Source organism: Dasypus novemcinctus, chromosome 4 (genome assembly GCF_030445035.2).
Source record: "Dasypus novemcinctus isolate mDasNov1 chromosome 4, mDasNov1.1.hap2, whole genome shotgun sequence".
NCBI lineage: Eukaryota > Metazoa > Chordata > Mammalia > Cingulata > Dasypodidae > Dasypus > Dasypus novemcinctus.
Genome location: NC_080676.1, coordinates 49,078,840 through 49,099,520, shown reverse-complemented (window position 1 = coordinate 49,099,520; position 20,681 = coordinate 49,078,840). Strand labels below are relative to the sequence as shown.

General features: G+C 35.8%; 1 protein-coding gene across 4 annotated transcripts in view; it reads right to left on the bottom strand.

Annotated features, from left to right (window-relative positions):
* The window catches only part of NAALADL2 (N-acetylated alpha-linked acidic dipeptidase like 2), a 1,069,483-nt gene that overhangs the window by 648,347 nt on the left and 400,455 nt on the right, over positions 1-20,681 (bottom strand). For all 4 annotated transcript variants that reach the window (XM_071214620.1, XM_058295358.2, XM_058295357.2 and 1 more), the window contains exon 4: positions 6,933-7,052. In XM_071214620.1, the coding sequence (XP_071070721.1) occupies positions 6,933-7,052 (120 nt within the window). The remainder of the gene's footprint in view (positions 1-6,932; positions 7,053-20,681) is intronic.

Sequence of the window (20,681 nt, the reverse complement as noted above, 5' to 3'; positions counted from 1 at the left end):
CAATAACAAGTAACGAGATGGAATTAGTATCAAAAACCTCCAAATTGAGAACTCAGGACCAGATGTCTTCAGAGGTGAATTCTACCAAACATTCCAGAAAGAACTAACACTAATCTTACTTAAACTCTTCAAAAAACAGAGGTAGAAGGAACATTGCCTAACTCATCCTATGATGCCAACATCACCATTATACAAAGTCAAACAAAGATGCCACAAGAAAGGAAAACTACACACCAGTCTCTCTCTAATACAGCTGGAGGTTAAAATCCTTATGAAAAAAAAATACTTGCTAACCATATTCAACAACACATCAAATGAATTATACACAATGACCAAGTGTGTATTCAAGGTATTCAAGGATGGTTCAACATAAGAATATCAACCAATATAATACACCACATAAACAGATCAAAAAGAAAAAAAATCACACTATCATCTCTATAGATGCAGAAAAAGCATTGTACAAAATACAGCATGCTTTCTTGATAAAAACACTTCAAAGAATAAGAATAGAAGGAAACTTCCTCGACATGATAAAGGGTATATATGAAAAACCCTAACATCATATTCAATGGTAAAATCCAAAATCTTTGCCTACAGGATCTGGAACAAGACAAGGATGTCCACTGTCACCACTCTTATTTAACATTGTATTAGAAGTACTTGTTCAAGCACTTAGGCAAGAAAAAAATATAAAAGGTATCCAAATTGGAAAGGAAGGAGTAAAAATTTCACTATTTGCTGATGACTTGATCCTAAACATAGAAAGCTCTAAGAAATCTGCAATAAAGTTTCTAGAGCTTATAAATAAGTTCAGTAAAGTAGCAGGTTTTAAGATCAATGTGCAAAAATTATAGCAATTCTGTACAACAATAATGAGAAAATTGAGGAGGAAATCAAGAAAAAAAATTCCATTTACAATAGTAACTAAAGAATCAAATACCTAGGAATAAACCTAACTAAAATTGTAAATGACTTGTGTGTAGAAAACTAGACAACATTGTTAAAGGAAATCAAAGAAGTCCTATATAAATGGTAGAATATTCCCTGTTCATGGATAGGAAGACTAAACATCATTAAGATGCCTATTCTACACAAATGGATTTACAGATTTAACATAACCCCAATAAAAATCTGAACAGGAAAAGCTAACTATGAAATTTATTGAAAGGGCAAGGGCGACCCAAATAGCCAAAGACATATTGAAAAATAAAAATGAAATTGGAGGTATCACACTATCTGACTTTAAAACATACTGCAAAACTACAGGGGTCAAAACTGCATGATATTGGTACAAGGATAGATATACTGACCAATGGAACCAAATTGAGAGTTCTGACATAGATCTCCACACACACAGTCAACTGATATTTGACAAGGCCATCTAGCCCAATCAACTAGGAGAGAATGACCTCTTCAACAAATGGTGCTTGGATAACTGGATATCCATATCCAAAAGAATGAGAGATGATACCACTTACATATTATACAAAAATTAACTCAAGATGGATCAAATGTATGAATATAAATGCCAAGACCATAAGATGTTGGAAGATAATGTAGGGAAGCATCTACTGGATCTTGTATTAGGAAATGGTTTCATCAACTTTACACCTAAAGCACAAGCAACAAAAGAAAAAAACAGATAAATGGGACCTCATCAAAATTTAAAAAATTTGCACTTCTAAGGAGTTTGTCAAGAAAGTGAAAAGGCAGCCTAATAAATGGGAGAAATTATTTGGTAAACATGTATCTGACATGGGCCTAATATCCAGAATATATAAAGAAATCCTACACTTCAAAAATAAAAGCACAAACAACCCATTTTAAAAATGGGCAAGTGATTTGAATTCTCCAAAGAAGGAATGCAAATGGCTAAAAAGCACATGAAAATATGTTCAACATCACTAGCTATTATAGAACTGCAAATCAAACTACAATGAGATATCATCTTATACCCGTTAGACTGGCAGTTATTAAAAAAACAGAGGACTACAAGTGTTGGAGTGGATGTGGAGGAATGGGAACCCTTATCCACTGCTGGTGAGAATGTAGAAGGGTGCAGCCATTGTGGAGAACAGTTTGGCACTTCCTCAGGATGCTAATTATAGAACTGCCATATGACCCAGCAATCCCACTGCTGGGGATATACCCAGAATAACTGAAAGCAGGGAAATGAACAGGTATATGCACACCAATGTTCATAGCAGTATTATTCACTATTGCCAAAAGTTGGAAACAATCCAAATGTCTATCAACAGATGAATGTATAAACAAATTGTAATATATACATACAATGGAATACTACTCAACTATAAGAAGGAATGTGGTATTAACACATGGGATAACATAGATGAATCTTGAAGACTATATGTTGAGTAAAACAAGCTGGGCACTTAAGGAAAATTATTACATGACTTCACTGATATGAATTATGCAAATTGAGCAGACTCACTGAGCTAGAGTCTGGAAGACAGGTTTATAGGATACTGAAAGGGAGAAGAAGGTTGTGAGTCAATGCCCATATGGGCAACATTTATGATAAAGTGGAAGAATATAGTTGTGGAGTGAATGGACATAACAGTGGTGCAGTGATGCTACTGGGCTTGCCAGTGCTGGTCTGTGAGGGGGGTTGGGTTGGGAGGGTGGATTGGACTGTCCATGGTACTTGGGGGAGGGCTGGTGAAGGGAGCAGGTGATCTATGAGGATTTGTAGGCATGTGGTTGAAACCAGAACATTGAGAATATTTTTTTTGGCAAATATGGCAGGGTAGAGTTACTGGTGCTGGATGGGGAGGGGGGGAATGTGGGACAGGGCACACCTAGGGCAGGCTTCTAGGGAGTGTGTAATGCTCATCTTGTCATAGTGTGTTGTATCACTGGATGGAGATTCACATAATGATTGGGAAGGTGTTGGATTCCCATCATGGGAAGTCCTGCTGTGATCTCAGATAGAGGGGTGGGAGTATCTTGAGAGCATAGGCAGTGCCTAATAGGAGGGACAGGCCATTATGTCAAGTCTTCAATGTTGAATCTTGTAACTATGAATCTTATCCTTCAATGAGTTAATCTTGGTGCTTACCATGGGTCCTGAGCAGAGCAGAAGGGAAGAATAGAAGGACCATGGGGCATTTTGAGGGTGACAGAATGGTTCTACATGATCCTGCAATGATGGATACACACCAGTTATACTTCATCAAAATCAATTTAAGGGAAGCAGACTTGGCCCAGTGGTTAGGGCGTCCGTCTACCGCATGGGAGGTCTGCGGTTCAAACCCCAGGCCTCCTTGACCCGTGTGGAGCTGGCCCATTCGCAGTGCTGATGCGTACAAGGAGTGCTGGACCACGCAGGGGTGTCCCCCACATAGGGGAGCCCCATGCACAAGGAGTACAACCCGTAAGGAGAGCTGTCCAGCGCGAAAGAAAGTGCAGCCTGCCCAGGAATGGCACCACACACACGGAGAACTGACGCAGCAAGATGACGCAACTAAAAGAGACACAGATTCCCCTGCCGCTGACAACAACAGAAGCAGACAAAAAAGAACACACAGCAAATGGACACAGAGAACAGACAACTGTGTGGGGGGGGGAGGGGAGAGAAATAAAAAAATATATAAATTTTAAAAAACCTATTTAAAAGCATACAGTCCAAAATGTAAACCATAAAGTAAATAATTGACCATGGTTAGTAGTAATGTCTCAATATTTTTACATCAATCCACCTGTAAAATATTATTAATAGGGGAAAAAGGAAAAGGGGAGGATGTTGGGCATCAGGGAATCCCCTATACTCTGTGATTTTTCTGTAACCTAAAGCTTCTTTGAAGAAAAAAATGAATAAAAATTAGACCCTGAAGGAATAAACAGAAGAAAATGTTACTATATATACAAGACAACAGATCTTACAGTGATTAAAGACATAATATCAAATTTTTTTAACTTTATATTTTTAAATATTTAAAAATTTTAAAGAAATATTTTGTATTTTACTCATTTTTTAAATTATAATTTTTATATCATTTTGCTATTGTATTCAGTTGTTTTGTTGGCTTCAATTTTGAAGAAGTTTTGGATCACAGAAGGGTCACAACTGTGGCAGGGGAGGATCTGACACACTTGGTGCAGAGTGTCAGAGATGGGGGATGCATGGGAGGAGGTTCACCTGGGGCATGCCTCTAAGGCATATGAATGTGTTCAACTGTTAATGGGGAATTGTCACAGTGGGTGGAGATTCAGACAATACCTAAAAGAATATCAAATTCCCGTCATGGGTAGTTCTGCCACAATCTCTAGGGAAACACTAAGAATCCCCCAAGTACAGGCACATTGACTAGTGAAGGAGGAGGAACCATTGATGATGACTGTACTTATGAGCCTTTTCTTTTGAAATTGAAACTTAGCCTAGTATTTTAGGTTGTCTAAGAGTTACCTCCTGAGACACTCCTTGTTGCTAAATGTGGCCTCTCTCTAAGCCAAACTCAACATATAAATGAATTACTTTCCACCCAACATGGAACATGACTCCCAGAGATGAGCCTCCCTGGCACTGAGGGATTACTACCAAACACTAACAAGCAATGCAACTGGAAAAAGATCTTGACCAAAACAGGGAAAGGGTATAGACAAATGAGTTTATATGGCTAAGAGACTTCAAAGTGAGTCAGGAGTTCATTCCAGAGTTTATGTTTATGCACATTTCAGCAGGATCTCGTTACTGTGAAAGTAAATATTGCCTCATACAGCAGGACTCCTGAGTACTCTGGAGATATCCAGACACTATGGTCAGGGCAGACAACTCAAGAATATGTTGCTTTGCCAGTGGGCCCTACTTTGTAATTTATGCTCCCCAGTGTGAAAGAGTTAGACTCAGGTGTGATTTCCCTACACATAGCTCTTCTGCCCCTTCTATTTGAACCTGTAGTTAGTACTAGAGTTGATAGGTCTTATGTCCAAGAAACATAAATCTTTGGGCTGTCCATGTGCCAAGTTGAGTCCTGAATCTCAACAGATTTGCAAGACCTATTCTCCAGTCACTGGACTCACTCAGGAGAACTAACAAGGAGATGATGATGGACAATGACCATCTCAATGAACAGAGAGAGACTACAACTGCAAGCAAGTTAGTCCCATCCATCTGCCCCATGGGATCTAAGTCCCCTCTTAATTAGAGGCAGAGTGGGCATGACCATCACAAAATCCTCAGGACTGGGGAATGAATGATGGACTAGAGCAGACTTACTGTCATTTTACTATAGACTCATTGTTATTCTAGTAATGGAAGAACTTTTATCACTTATGTGGAGGAAGAGGCCATTGGAGTTTCTGAGAGGAGTGAGAGGGAAAAATAGGTGAGATTTTGGGGGCATTTTTGGGACTTGGGAATTGTCCTGAATGACATTGCAATGACATATACTGGCCATTATATATCTTGTAATAACTTACAAAAATGTGCAGGGAGTGTGTAAACTACAATGTAAACTATAATCCACACTTAGTGGCAATGCTCCTAATGTGTTCATCAATTGTAACAAGTGTACCACACTAATGAAGGATGTTGTTAATGTGGGAAAATGTGGGAGGTCTAGGGAGCAGGCCATATGGGAGTCTCCTATATTTTTTATGTAACATTTGTGTAATCTAAGTATCTTTAAAAAAAGGTATATTAAAAAAATTATAATATAAAAGCAATAATAATTATTACGGATGTACCCTTTGTAGCTTATTTTTTCATATCATGGCATAAGCATTTTCCCATGTTATTCAATGTTCTTCTATGCATTGTAAATTGTTGCACAGCATTCAACAGCACTAATGTAGCACAATTTTCACAACTAAACTGATGTTTCTAGTATTCCTAATATTTTGTCCTATGATTGGTCATTATGGTGATTACAGTAATTTTTTTCACCTTAGAATATATTGATTGAACTAGAATTACTAAATAAAAAATATGATTATTTTAAAGCTTAAGACATATTGACAAATTATCCTTCAAAAATTAATACCAATGTACTAAATTTTGGTACAATTCTTGTCAGTTATCTGATTTAAGTGTAAGGGCAAACTAGGGAGATAATGAAAAACAAGCACAGGATATTTTCTTGTGTCCATATTGAGCATGTCAACTGATTTCTGGAAACTTTTTGTACGTAGGAATTGGCAAAGCTCATGTAGGGCTGGCGTAGGGAGGAATTCAATATATCTTCAGAACCAGAGCATTTCCGGGATATAACAATGCTACCCATTCTTTTTAATAGAAAGAGAAATAAGTATGAGCACTAGTGCCTGTTTTTATGGTGGGCCCTTACCAGGTTCTTAGCTTGAACTGCTTTAATTATGTAAATGCATTTAGTGGATACGTTAATAAATTCTATTTAAATAAAGTTAATCAAAATTCTGCTTCTTCTTGGCACATTATATTTTAATTAAATTCCTGAGCAGTCAGTAACTGTGAAGTTATATAGTTAACAAAATCAATCACTAATGAGTATAAATCAACTAGAGACTGGTCTAACGTAAAGCACAGGGTAATTAGTCAGTTTGATAATAGATTAGAAATTTCACATATGTCATAAGAAAAGGACATTGTTTTTCTCATTTTCAGCATTCCAGAGAGGTCCCATTATGGAGCATACCAATTTTATCAAGGCTTCATCAAGGCCCAGTAACCGGCTTAAGGTATCTCCTGTCTTATGGAATGACATCAATTTCTTTCTTTTAAAGATTTTAATTTAAAATGGACTGTTTTAGAAAAGCTATTTTTTATTATTCTGTTTTTCTGTGAAACTCGCTGCCTCTCTATAGCTCTCTCACCACACACACATAAGCACACACATACAAATATACACTCTGCACACTCAAAAATTTGTAACTCCAACGAAACACAACAAAATATTCACCCACCACCAAATACAGCCATATATATAACCAACCTTATAAAGTAGTGGTAATTTTCCTAATTTCAGCAATGCAATCTCATTTGTTACTTCTCTCATTCTTTTAATTGCTTTTAAATCGTATACAGATCCATAATTCACATCAATGACTTCACCCTGAATAGGAGAAAAGACATAGAAAAATAAAAGCTTAAAGGGGAAATTATAGCTCTTTGTTCATTTAGCATGAAAAATTTACTCAGTGATTTGAAATTTTCAAAGCAGAACTATTCTCTTATCCCTTTCCACTCACCACAAACATTTTATTTCTATAAGGGTCCAGTAGTTCTTTTGGTCACTTAGAAAAGGTTTTAGAGTTATCTTTGCTTTACTAGCTCCTTAAATTATCAGCCCCAGTTCAATCTTCTTGCAGACCATCAAATTTAATATATTCTACATTCATGTTTCTGGAATTAGAATGATTTCTACAGTGCTGCAAGATTAATTTTTTAAGGTTCAAAATCAATCAGGATTGAAAAATTTCAAAGCTTCTCTACTGTTATTTAATTTAAATAAAAAGTCCTATACTTGCACAGTCATCAAAAAGAGCTGATCAGGTTGTACAGATATTAAGCTGTGAATAACAACCCTCTGGGGTTGGGCAGGACAAAACATGTATATCTACATGTGAAAGCTAGCATTCAAGAATTTTAGAAGATAGCTCCAAATGACCATTTCTGTCATAGTTCTCCTTCACTTATCTTATATTCAACCTCAATATTACTCATTTTTAAACACCTTTTTTATTAAATGTAAAAAACCAATGGCTTCCTGAAGATTCAAATAGGAATCCTCTAGGATAGTTGCCTCTTTTCTCCTCCATGGAAAGTACTAAACTGCAGGTTCTAACACAAATACCTACACGCCAAGAAGATTCCATTCAGCTTTTATTTTCTGTAGTTTCCCTTATTAAAATCATAGATGTTATGCCTTCCAATCATAGTATCATATGTTGTTTTAAACCACAGCCTTTATATATAGAAATATTTACAAGAGGAGTTAGATACCACCTCTGTACTCGGGGAATTCTTGCTGTCCCATTAGAGAATGGAGCAGAACTCCCCAGGATGGGAATTCGATATTCTCTCAGAAATTGTATAGCTGAGTGTTGTCAAACAGTGAAAGAAATGGATTTGGGGAATCCGGACCTCCAGGTCGCCTCTTTGCTTAATGCTTATGCTCTTCACATATTTTATACAAGGGGTTTCCATTGAAGACTCATTTGAAGAAACAATTCTGTTACCAGAAGAACATTTGAATACCAACCAAAGTAGATCAAACAAAGTGTTAAGATTTTCTCAGCCATCCCATGGGTCTACATCTGTCAAAACCCTACTATTATTTCAAAGCCCACTTCAAATGTCATCTACCTGATGAATTGTATTTCTCTGTTGTGCAAGTATATGTGACCTCTCTACTTTAAATTCCAGAATAACCTGTTTCTGCTTCTCTTACAACTCTCACTGACCTTGTCCCTTCATGCAGATATTTGTCTACCAGTTTCAGTTTCCAGCACAGGGAATGTTACATGGTGATGGCCCATCACATGCACATGTACTCACCCAGGTGTGCAGCATATGCTGTTACTCATCTGTCTTGAATTGAAATGATTACAGCTTATAAAATATCTCTGAACATTTAAACAGTATATTTGAAGGGTTTGCCAAGAATATCTAACTGTTAAAAACACTTCTATCAGAATGGTTTTTGATTGTAATTTTGTTCCTATTAAAATTTGATTGGATCAGTGCCTTATTAACACAATTTTTGAGTTTGCTGATACTCTTAACATATAAATAACTGTTGATCTATGATTTTGAAAGTCTAATTAAACAAATGATCACATAATGTTAATGATCACACTGCAAAAATGAGAGAATTCATATTTTCCATTTGGAATTTCTAATCCACTAATCGTTTGTGATTCAGTGACAGCATCTTAAAACAGGGTGATTACTCAATTGGTTATATTAGTTAATATATTTTCTTATTTATTAGAGGTTGGGGGGAAAAATCTTACTAGTTTGAGAAGATATAGGCAAGACTGTGACCAATTTGTTTATTTCCAGAAAGGTATTTCATTCGAAAACATACTCACAAATATATATATACAACTCTGGAAAAGACATTTATGTTATTGGAAGATAATATTAGCTTGAATGTACATATCTTAGTAGACACAGTTTTAAAAAGTATAGAGAAACTTGATAGGATATAGATTAGACAGTGACAGTGACTCACTGTTTTTAGATATTAGAAAGATAAGGAAGTTAAAGAAAAAAAAATTCTGTGGAAGACATTTACATTATTGGAAAATACCAGTAACCTGAAATAAAAATGACAATTTCAACTCATCTAACATAAATAGCACCTGTTAACAGATTAAAACATTTCAAAATGTAAGAGGTTGCAGTATTGTTTTTTACAAAAATATTCATTATTCTCAGACATCATTATATCAATTTAATTTGGCAAATGCACTTTGAGATTATGTATAAAAATCAATAATTACTAAAGACAAAGTTCTGATGGTTTGACAGGGGATAATAAAAGTATATCTATTGCCTCCAAAGGATGACTCTGAAGCATGTTCTTTCTGAAAGTCTTTCCTGTTTACCTCAAACAAAGTGAAAATCACAGCTGTGAGAAAGCACATTGAATTTTTCTGAGGCATAAATCAATATACAAAAATGATAAAATGTCAAGTCATTAAGTCATTTCTTTCCACACATACTTCGTTGCTAAAATGAACCTCTTCCTATTATATTTATTATGCCACACTAATATGGCCTGTGCATGAATTCAAACCTATTTAATTCTATATCCAAGTATGCCTAGTTCCCAGAAAGCCAATTAAGTGATATAGGCTCTATAGGCTTTGAATATTCAGGGAGGATACAGACTGAATGTGTATTTGAATTTACATCCAGACTGGAATGTGGGCGATATATTAATTCAAGCTTACCTGGAATGCAGGTGATATGTTAATTCAAACCTACCTGATATCCAAACAACCCTTAAAACTCTAAGAAACTAACAAAGAAAGTTCTTTCTGCATAAAAGCACCACTTGACTTCCTGCTCCTACATACTCTGTATAAAAGGAACCTAGAAATCCTATTCAGGGCTTGTTTTTTTTTGGAAAAATGTCTGCCAGGCCCAGCGGACTGTTAATAAATTTTCCTTCTCAGAGATCTCTTGTGTCCTGGTCTTCAATGCTGCAATCACCCAACTTCTCTCTGCCATAACAACACTAGAAAATTGTCCATTCAACTGGTTGTGACCAATGGGTCAAATTTATGTCCAAATACCAGGGAATAAGTCACATGTAACTGGTTCTTTTAGGAAATATCGAGTAGGATCCTAGGTGCTTGCTTCCTTGACACATGGAAAGTAATTGAGAGGTGCAGAAGTGAAATGGAACATAACTTTCTTGTCAAGTTTTTTACATGAAAGAAACACAAAAGATTCTTCAGAATATTTTTGTATTTAAATTCTACACAATTTTTAAACTACAAATAAGGAACACAAAATAGCAGTTAAAAACAGAAAACAAAGTATTATATATTTTGATTAAAAAGAATCAGGTATTTGGATGCTGACAGAGTGGTAGGTTAGAATAATATTGGTATATTTTAAAAATAAAAATAAAAATACTGCTTGCTATGGGAAAATATATGAACAGAAGAAATTATAAACCAAACAATTAGCAATGACAGAAAAGAGAGAAAAACATTTAAAAGTGAAATTCCCTTATATCAATGGTTCCATGGTTTTTAATGAATCAAAAATTGCAAAAATAATTAAATCAAAATCATAAGAATATCATTTCCCTCATCTTGTTCTTCTGAAACCATATCAGGGTGGTTAACCTCTTCTGTTTAATATAACTGCCTTAAAATATCTTAAAATAATTAAACCCATGTAGACAAAGAGATTGTTTATCAATGACCTGCTAATGGTGTTAGAATTTTATGATGAGGAAATGTAGCATTAAATCGACTAAACTTCAACTTGTTAAGGAGTTGGCAAACCTAAGAGGAAGAAAACATTTAATGAGCCCCTACTATGCGACAAACACTGAGCATACACTATCCCATTGTCTCAGAATAGCAATCCTATTTTATCATCATTTTATCAACGAGGAAAATGAGGCTCTGATAGGTAAAAGAATCTGCCCAAGTTACATGATTGGATCTCAAGAGTGAAACCGGATCTTCTCCTCTAGTCACCTGCCAGTAGGCAATTTCTTTTTTTCTTTTCCTTTTGCTTAAATTTTTATTATTTTATTATTAAGCTCTGTGAGTGTGAAGACAGTGGAAGGGAAGTCTCCTCTATAGAGGGGAACACATCATAAAGCAACCACCTTCTGTTCTTACTTCCTGTCCCACCTCTCATTCCAACTTGTTCTCTCCAGGAAGGTGTTCTTCCCAGATTACTGACTCCCAGTCTCCCCATCCTTGTCTTGTCCCTTTTGTTCACTCTGCCCACTTAGAATTGTCCTTTCAAAGCCCAGTTCAAGTTGTACCTTTCTCTGATTTCTCTAAATGTACTCAATCTTATTTCTTAAAATGCTTAGATCATTCATCTCCTGACTATCCACTCTTACATTAGATTATATTCCATATTTTATTTGGGAGTTTGAGCTGGATGGTTCCTAGAGCCTCATCCTCTTATAGACTTCTGAATCTGTTGTCTTCCCAAATGTCATATCTCCTTAAGCAGGTCTCTGTCTCCTTCCTCGTGTAAAAAGTCAGAGAAGGCCCTGTGAGCATGCAGGGAGCTCAGCACAGATTTGTAGGGAGTCAACTTAACTGCCCCTGGGAGGTTATGTGTTCAATGAGTTTACATTCAGGAAACACATAAGCATTTATTTTTACTTTTATGAAGTGAAATACTCCCCTTCCATTATTATAGAAGTAACATACTATGGCCAAAAAATCAAATATTACACAAATTTATAAAGTAGAAAGAAAAAAAAATCCATAATTCTATTCATCAGAAATAACTGCTATTAAAAAATATAGTTTCAGAGTTTCTCTTATGCACAAAAATTTACATTTCAATATAAGACTTTCTGGAGATTGTATGGAAATTTCTCTAACTGAGATCTGACAAACAGTGGGAGGCTCCAGTCTGAGGTTCGGAGCAAATTGACTTGCAAGTATCACAACATGGCATGCATTAGATTGAAACATACGAAACTACTAATATTCCAGCTAATTTTACCTCCCCAAACTGAATTTCATATAATTCAAGTTAATATATGTGAAGCCTAGAGTGTCAGAACTTATACGGCCCATAGAGACTTTCAAGTCTCACTATTTAATTGTACAGAATAGGAAAAAGACCAGAGAGAGGAAGTGTCCAGACGGAAATCACACCTCACATAAGAGATAGGACCAGGGCTTGTTCTTTTTCCACTGAACCATGTGCCTACTTTTCGCAGCTGCTTCTTTCACATAATAATCTAGGAGCAATGGGGAAAGCCTCAAAGCAGATGTCAACTTGGTATCAGGAAAATTTCTCTCAATCAAAAATTCAAAATGGAAGAGCTGCCTTGGAGGTAGTGAAGTCTCTATGACTGGAGTTGTGGCCAGGTTGGGAAGGACATTTTGACATTTTTCAAGAGGCAGGTGAACCATGGGGCTAATGGGGTTTAACATTTGGGGCCCTGCACTGGCTCCTTCTTAAAGCCCTAGGAGATTCCCTAGCAATGTAGTAACATGGTGAAATATTTTTGTAATACTTGTAAAAGTAAGAGACATTTTTCACTCATTTTATTAAACAGTATCTCAGAATTGTATAAGCTTCAGGCCTCACACAGCTGGATCCACTTTTGTGTAGCACAAAGTTTTGAAAAGACATGATGAAAAGAATGTGCACGTAGAAACTGTCATCACAGCCAGGTAGGGTGGCCCACTGCTCCTCAGTCTGGTTGTCTAGCTCTGGCTCTGATCCTGGCCCTGGCCCACGCTGGCAGAACAAGGTACTGTGAAGAGTGGCATTTAGAGCCTTTAGCACAGTGTGTAAGCTCTCATAGCAGGTCTCATTCCCATCTGTGGTCTCTACAGCAATAGGGATTGAGGTGGGGGAAGAAGTGGAGGATGTTCTCCTCTTTGATGGTCATTTCAGTGCTCTTTCCTCTTCTGCAAAGGCTTTCAGCAGAACTTTGTGGAAACATTAGAATGATGTCTCTCAGACCTCGTCTTTGGTACATTTCTTTTCTTACATGCCTAGACGCCATTTAGTGGATGCTTGGGGTATAGCTTAGGTTTCCCCCAAACAGCAGGAAAATTCTCTAGCTCTGAGTTGGCTTTGGAAATCTTCGGGTGAAAATCATAAGTCTCCTGTTTCCTGGCCGATCTTTCTCTTCAGGATGTCTCTGGGCATATTTAGGGCATATCTGGGGCTTATCTCAGTCTTGATTTCAGGAGTGGGAAGGCCCAGAGGGTCTCATGGCACAGTTTTCAGGAGGTACCAGTTTGCCCGCATGGACCCTGAGCTTAGGTACTGCAGCTGGACACTGCACACCTCAGCATCCAGTCAGCCCCTCCACATGCCACTGGGGCCCAGGACTACCAAGCACCCTGTCAGCTCTGTCAAGCAATTTCCTCTGGAGGGAAAATAAAGACTTTGCAGTCCCTAGAGGAAGAAATTCCCGAGGGCACAATTGGGTTCAACATGGTAAACCAACCCTTTGATCAGAGGCACTATTTAAAAATTCAAACTCTGCCACAACCAAGATCTACAAAAACAGAATTCCTGAGAATGGGATCCTAGAGTGTATATTTTTTCAAGTACACTAAATTTCCCATTATCTTCAATATAAAACACATAGTGGAAGAATAAACTCTTTAGAAGTCAATAAAAGGTAATTACATCATAACTAATGTTTCTAGATTAGTCCTTATTGAGAATTTTTTTCTCCTTACGAGGGATAGATACCATGATGAATACACAATTAATTTAAATGAAAAATAAAAATTTCTATAATCGTGATAAGAATAAACCCATACGCAGTGTTAATGCATACAAGGAGTGCCGTGCCATGCAGGGGCATCACCTGTGTAGGAGAAACCCACACACAAGGAGAGCACCCTGCAAGGAGAACCGCCCTGCATGAAAAAAGTGCAGCCTGCCCAGGAGTGGCACCTCATATATGCAGAGCTGACACAGCAAGATGATGCCACTAAAAGAGACACAGATTCCCAGTTCCCCTTACAAAAATGCACGCTGACACAGAATAACACACAGCAAATGGACACAGAGACAGACAAGGGGGGGAAGGGAAGAGAAATTAAAAAAAAAAAAAGAGTAAATACAACAATTAAATTTCTACCTTTTTAAAATAGGCAAAATAATTCAAAGATGTTTCTTGTCAAACTTTCTAATATAACATAATGTGAAGAAAAGTATACTTCATATTTCACATTAATTTCTCTGGCAATTATCATCCTATCTTATTTTTAATATGAAAACTTCCACAAATGACACAAATGAAACATTCAGTTTTTAATTAGAAATTTAATTTGCAAAAAAATGTTTTTTTCTGGTGACAAATACAATTTTTGAGAAAAAACTATAATGCTGAAAGACAAAAATGCCCACTTTATTAATGAAGAAAAAATAGACCAATTAATACTTTTAAAATTGATCAACCTCATCTGCTAAAAATGTTATTCTCATTATGTGTAGGAAAAATGTAAACATGTATAGATATTTCTAAATGGGTATATTATTTGCTAATTTTCTCTCTGATTTTGCCCTCCAAACTCTAAGAATCACACTACATAAATATTAGCAATATCAGAATATTAATTGGGATATAAATTTATAATCCTGTTTTGTTACCATGACAATATAATTATATCAGATAACTATATAAATGATAAATTAAGATATCTATATTTTAGTAATGGCAAACAACCAGAATTCTGGTGGAATCGCATTGATATTGACTAGAAAAAAAGGATATTATGAAACTGTAGTATGATTTGGATATATATTTAAATTCCCACACATACATGAATTATGAACAGACATGGACACAGCCTTATAATAGCACAGTGGCCACAGCCACCCCTCTGTCTTGTGAACTGAGGATAGTCTTGACACACAACAGGCACTCAGTAAAAGGAATGAATGAATGAATGCATAAATGTAGATATCCAGATGGAGTAGTCATGCTGTAAAAGAGGGAGTCATAAATCATTTAGAGAAAGAAGAGAGATATTTGTATTTAGAACTGGAAATGAAATCAGGTAAGATTAATTGAAATTTACCTGTAGATTCCTTAGAAGCTGGTGTAAATAAATAAATAACAAATACACTGATACCTGAACTTTTCCTCAGTTATTTACAAATTGAGAGAGCCAACACCACAACCAACAACAAATATTTTTATTGAATGCATACTATACCTAGCACTGCTTAAGTGATAAAAATTCATTATCTTCTTTAATCATGCCAAATATAGGTTTCTGAAAAAAATGTTGTATGTTCTCACTAATATGAACTAAATACATTGAGTAAACTCACAAAGGTAAACTACAGAATATAAGTTACCAGGAAATAGAAGGTGGGTTGAGAATGGGATATGATGCTTAATGTATTTTTTTAATGATCATTTTATTTTTTTAAGGATACTTACATAATACAAATGTCACATAAAAATACAGAGAATTCCCATATGCTCCACTCTCCACACTTCCCACATTTTCCCACATTAACAACATCCTTCATTATCGAGGTATATTCATTGCAATTGATGAACACATTTTGGAGTATTGCCACCAAGCATGGATTAAAGTTTACATTGTAGTTTACACTCTCTTCCACTCAGTTCTGCAGGTTATGGCAAGATTTACAATGGCCTGTATCTATTGTTGCATGTCATTCAGGACAATTCCAAAGTCCCAAAAATGCCCCATATTATACCTGTTTCTCTCTCTCCCTGCTCTCAGAATTTCCCATGATCATTGCCTTCACATAAGTGATAAAATTTCTTCCATTGCTAGAATCACAATAAGTCCATAGTAGAATACCAGTAAGTCTATTTTAATCCATAGGTCATTCCCCAATCCTGAGGATTCTGGGATAGTGATGGCCACTCCACATCTAATTGAGAGGGTGCTGTGATCCCATAGGGCAGATGGATTGGTCTCTCTTGCTTGCAGTTGTAGATTATCTCAGTGTCTAGTTATGGTAGTTGTCCATCATCACCTCCACATTAGCTGCCCTGGGTGAGACCAGTGAACTGGAAAGTAGGTTTTGCAATACTTTTGAGATTTCAGGCCCAGCTGGCAAAGATGTCTCTTTGGTTGTACACCTATATATGTCTCTTGGACATACACCTACCAACTCTAGTACCAAATATAGGTTCAAATAGAAGGGCAGAAGAGCCATATGTAGGGAAACCACAAATGAGTCAAACTCTATCACCCTGGGTGGTATAAATTCCAAAATAGGACACACTGGTAGGGCACCAAAATTCTGAGCTACCTGCCCTGACTATAGGGTCTGGATGTCTCGAAAATCCTGAGGAGCCCACTATTTGGGGTAGTATCTACTTTGGCAGTCAATGAGATCCTGTTGGGATATGCATAAGTGTGACCTCTGGAATGACCTCCTGACTCACTTTGAAGTCTCTTAGCCATATAAACTCATTTGTCTTTACCATTTCCCCCATTTGGTCAAGGTCTTTTCCCAATTGCATTGTTAGTTGGTCCTTGGTAGTAATCCCACAGTGTCAGGGAGGCTCATCCCCAGGAGTCGTGTCCCACACATGTATGCAGCATTATTAATAAAGTTAATTGTGAAAGTATGGAAATGAATAGAGTTGAAAGTAACGCATTATATGAGTACAATTAACACTGTTGATTTATAAATGGGATTGTGACTGAATGGGGTATTCTGTGGAAGTGAATGTCAGTTGAAAGAAAACTAAAGAATAATTTTAAAAATGTATAATGTAGTGATTTCAGTGGTGGATGAAAACTGTTGTTAATAGTATAAATAAAAGAGTGCTCATGTTTTACAAAGTGCTAAGAATATGGTGATACATGGGAAAATTACAGCTAATGTAATTTATGAACTACAGATAACAGTAATATTGTAATATTTTGCAGCAATGGCAAGAAGTTTTTTTTTTTCAGTACTAAGGGGACTTTAAGGGAGTGTGGGATTTTTCCTTTCGGAGTAATGAAAACATTCTAAAACTGACTGAGGTGATGACAGCACAACTCTTTGATAAAAATGAGAGCCACCAAGTGTACATTCTGAATGGATTGTACAAAGCATGAGACTATATAAGAGAGGGAATCCAATGGTGAAAGATGGACTGTGGTTAACAGGACAAATATGAAAATGTTTTCTCCTGATTGATATCAAATACATAATACCAATATTGGGTGTTGATAATCAGGTGGATTGGGGAAAAATGCATCAAATGTAAGATATGGATTATAGTTAGTAGTAATATTTTGCCGATGCTCTTTCATAGTTTATAAAGAATATTTCATGGTAATGCAAGGTGTTGGTGGTGGGGAGATGTATGGTAGCCTTGTATGATGATATGCATGCTTGTTTTGTAAATTCACAGATTTTACCATACACTTACTGTTTACGCAAATTCATGTATGAATGGTGCATGATATACGTCAATAAAATTTTATTTAAAAAAGAAGATAGGCTATTGCATTATTCCCATTTTACAAACAAGGACAATGAAATTAAAAAAAATGTTAAAGGCCACACAGTTAGTGAATTCAAAAATAGTAATAGAAATTCAAAAATAGATAGTTTGGCTCTATAGCCCAGGCTCTTAACCATGGTGATATGTGATTACTTCATTATCACTTGAACCAGATTTTATTGATAAGAAAAACCAAAATTCTTATAACCACTTGCTATGCCCTACATTATCATCTCTCCCACCTCTCTCACTTCTTCTTTTATTACTAGAGTGTGACCTGTGTAGTTGCACAGTGGTGTGCATTTTAAAGGGCCCCACTCTTGCTTAAATGTTCTGATGTTAAAATTCATATTGAAATTTTTTATGATTCTTGAACAATTGGCTTCCCATTTTTTATTTTAAGTGGATCCCACAAATTATTTCGCCAGCCTTGCCTACTACATTTCCAGTCACCCAGCCCCTGGCTCTACTGTGAAAATTGTCCTCTGGGGTCTGGCTCTACTTGTTCCCTCTGATTAGAAATATCCTCCTTGCCTCGGATCTATTTGATTCACTTCTCTTCCATTTTCCAGTTTTCCCTTAATTTCAGCTTTCCAGTTATGCCAACCATGGCCAGCCTTTTCAATATTGCAATCGCTCCCATCCAAGATAGCACTCTCAATCCCTTTTACTCTGCTCTGATTTTTCGGAATGTGTTTCAACTTCTAAGATATTATATAATTTACTTACTTCTTTCTTTTGTTGTCTGTCTCTACCCTCTACAATGTTCAATTACCACTACTGAGAACTTTGCTTTGTTTACTGCCTATTCTAAGATCATAGACGTGCGTGAAGTAACTAGAAGGATCTCAATCAATATTTGTTCATCAATTAATGGTTTTCAAACTTCGTGTGAGGGGGAAATAGTATGTCCAAAAGAAATCAAAGTGTAGGATAAAAAATGGTCAAAGCAAAACTGTTTATAGAGTTACTAGCTAGAGAGTCCAAAGTCCCAAAACTCAACCCCTTGTGGCTCTTCAGAAAAACAAAGGTTCCAGTAAAGGCAAACAGATCACCACCTCTACATTTTTTCTGGCTAGAAACTGCAAATGTGAAACTCATGGGAAATTCATGACTTTTCACTTTTTTTGGTTTTTATAACAGTACATTATCATCGCAGTAAATATCCTAAAGGCATTATCAAATTGGCTAGATATTTGCTTCAGAAACAGGGTTTAGAAAGATGAACTCCTACCTATACAGGAATGGAAGGAGTATCCCTATCAGAAGCAACAAAAAGGAATAACTAAGTTAAACAAACAGAATCAACATTTCCTGTAGTCAGTTAAAGAAAATATATGGAAGAATCACAGAGTGTGCACTAGATCAGACAAATGCCCAAAGGGCATTCTGGGATCCACTGAAGGAAAGAATCCAATGCCATGATTTTCTTTCACCTACGGTAGCAAAAATTATCCATGCTGATGAAATGATCAATGCTTTTTAATTTTTCATACTTGACATTTTCAGCCAAATCAATCATTTGCTGTCCTCCTAGTTTGTCTCTAAAAGGAATTCAGAATGTACAGAATATTTGAAAAACCTACTTTGACTAAAACAGTTATTTTCTACTCAAAGTCATAAATGACAAACCCCAGCACTTCTGCTACTGATCAGAAACAATTTTATCAGAAGTACTGTTCTTCTAAATACAAGTTTTCACCTAGAAATTAACTAGTACCTTACATGATCATTCTTTTTAATGCTCTTCAATTAAAGTTCTGATTATTTTTAAAAACCTATAAAATCAAAACAATCTTCCATATTTAGCTTTCCCTTTCTAAAATTATTATTTATGAAGAGCTTAAAATTCAGATATTGTTAGAATTTTATTAGTACATTTTTCAAGTTCATGCAAAGGCTTTTCATCATGAACTTTACCTTGAAGACCGTAATGCAGTGAAGCATAAAACCAACACTCCTGACTCCCACTCCAGGAACAGACAACACAAAATCAACAATAATATTTTAAAAATTACAAAACATTATTTAGATAGCCAGTAGGGGTTGGCATGAATAGGAGAAACATTTAAAGTATTTAATGATGAGTACAGTACAAGTTCTCATTACTTACAATGGATTCAACCAATCAGAAGGGATACTGGCTATTGGGCTTGACTGGTATAACCCAACTAAATTCAGCATAAAGCAGGAGATACACAATTTATTTTGCTGTCTTTATTGTAAAGGATCAAATAAAGGGTATGTTTCTTTTAATTTTATTATTTTTTCTATAGTTGTTGAAATAAATATTTACTACAATGATATACTAAATGCAATGTTTAGTGGCACAGTGACCATGCTTCAATAGAAGAAATATAAGCCAGAGCTGCCATGTGTCTTGGCCTACAGTAAATATTCAATAAATTTGCCAAATGCCTTCAATTTTATATCTAACATAATGCATATCCATCTAAAGGATGAGAAAATTTAAACTTATTGTAATGTATAAACTTCACCAAAGTGAAGAAGAGTTCTTTCAGGATTACATTTCCATACTTAATTCTACAGCCTCCAAAGTCAGTAAGCAAAATTATTCAAATTTAGAATAAGACTGAATACTAGATAACAAACAAACCAACAAATGAAGAGGTGGGAGGATGTAGCTCAGTGGTTGAGTGCCTGCTTCCCATGTATGAGGTCCCAGGTTCAACCCCTGTTACCTCAAAAAAAATTTTTTTTTTCAGGAGGAAAAAATTCTTTAAATGTTTCCCAAAATTTGATAAATAATCAATGAGACATTATTTAGATTCTCATTTGCATTCTTTGACAAAATAATTTTTAAAATAATGCAATTAGCTGGAATATTTTTTCCTTTCTAGACATTTTTATTAAACAAAAAGCCATTTTATAAAATAAAAATACATTTTTAAGAAAAATAGATTATGAAAAATCTTGCAGAGAAGTAGAAGAAAATCCAGAATTATGGACACACAAGGAAGAAAGTAATGAAGAGATAATTCTTTCCTTTTTCAATAATACATGTGTCAGAGTATAACCTGGTTTCCTGAG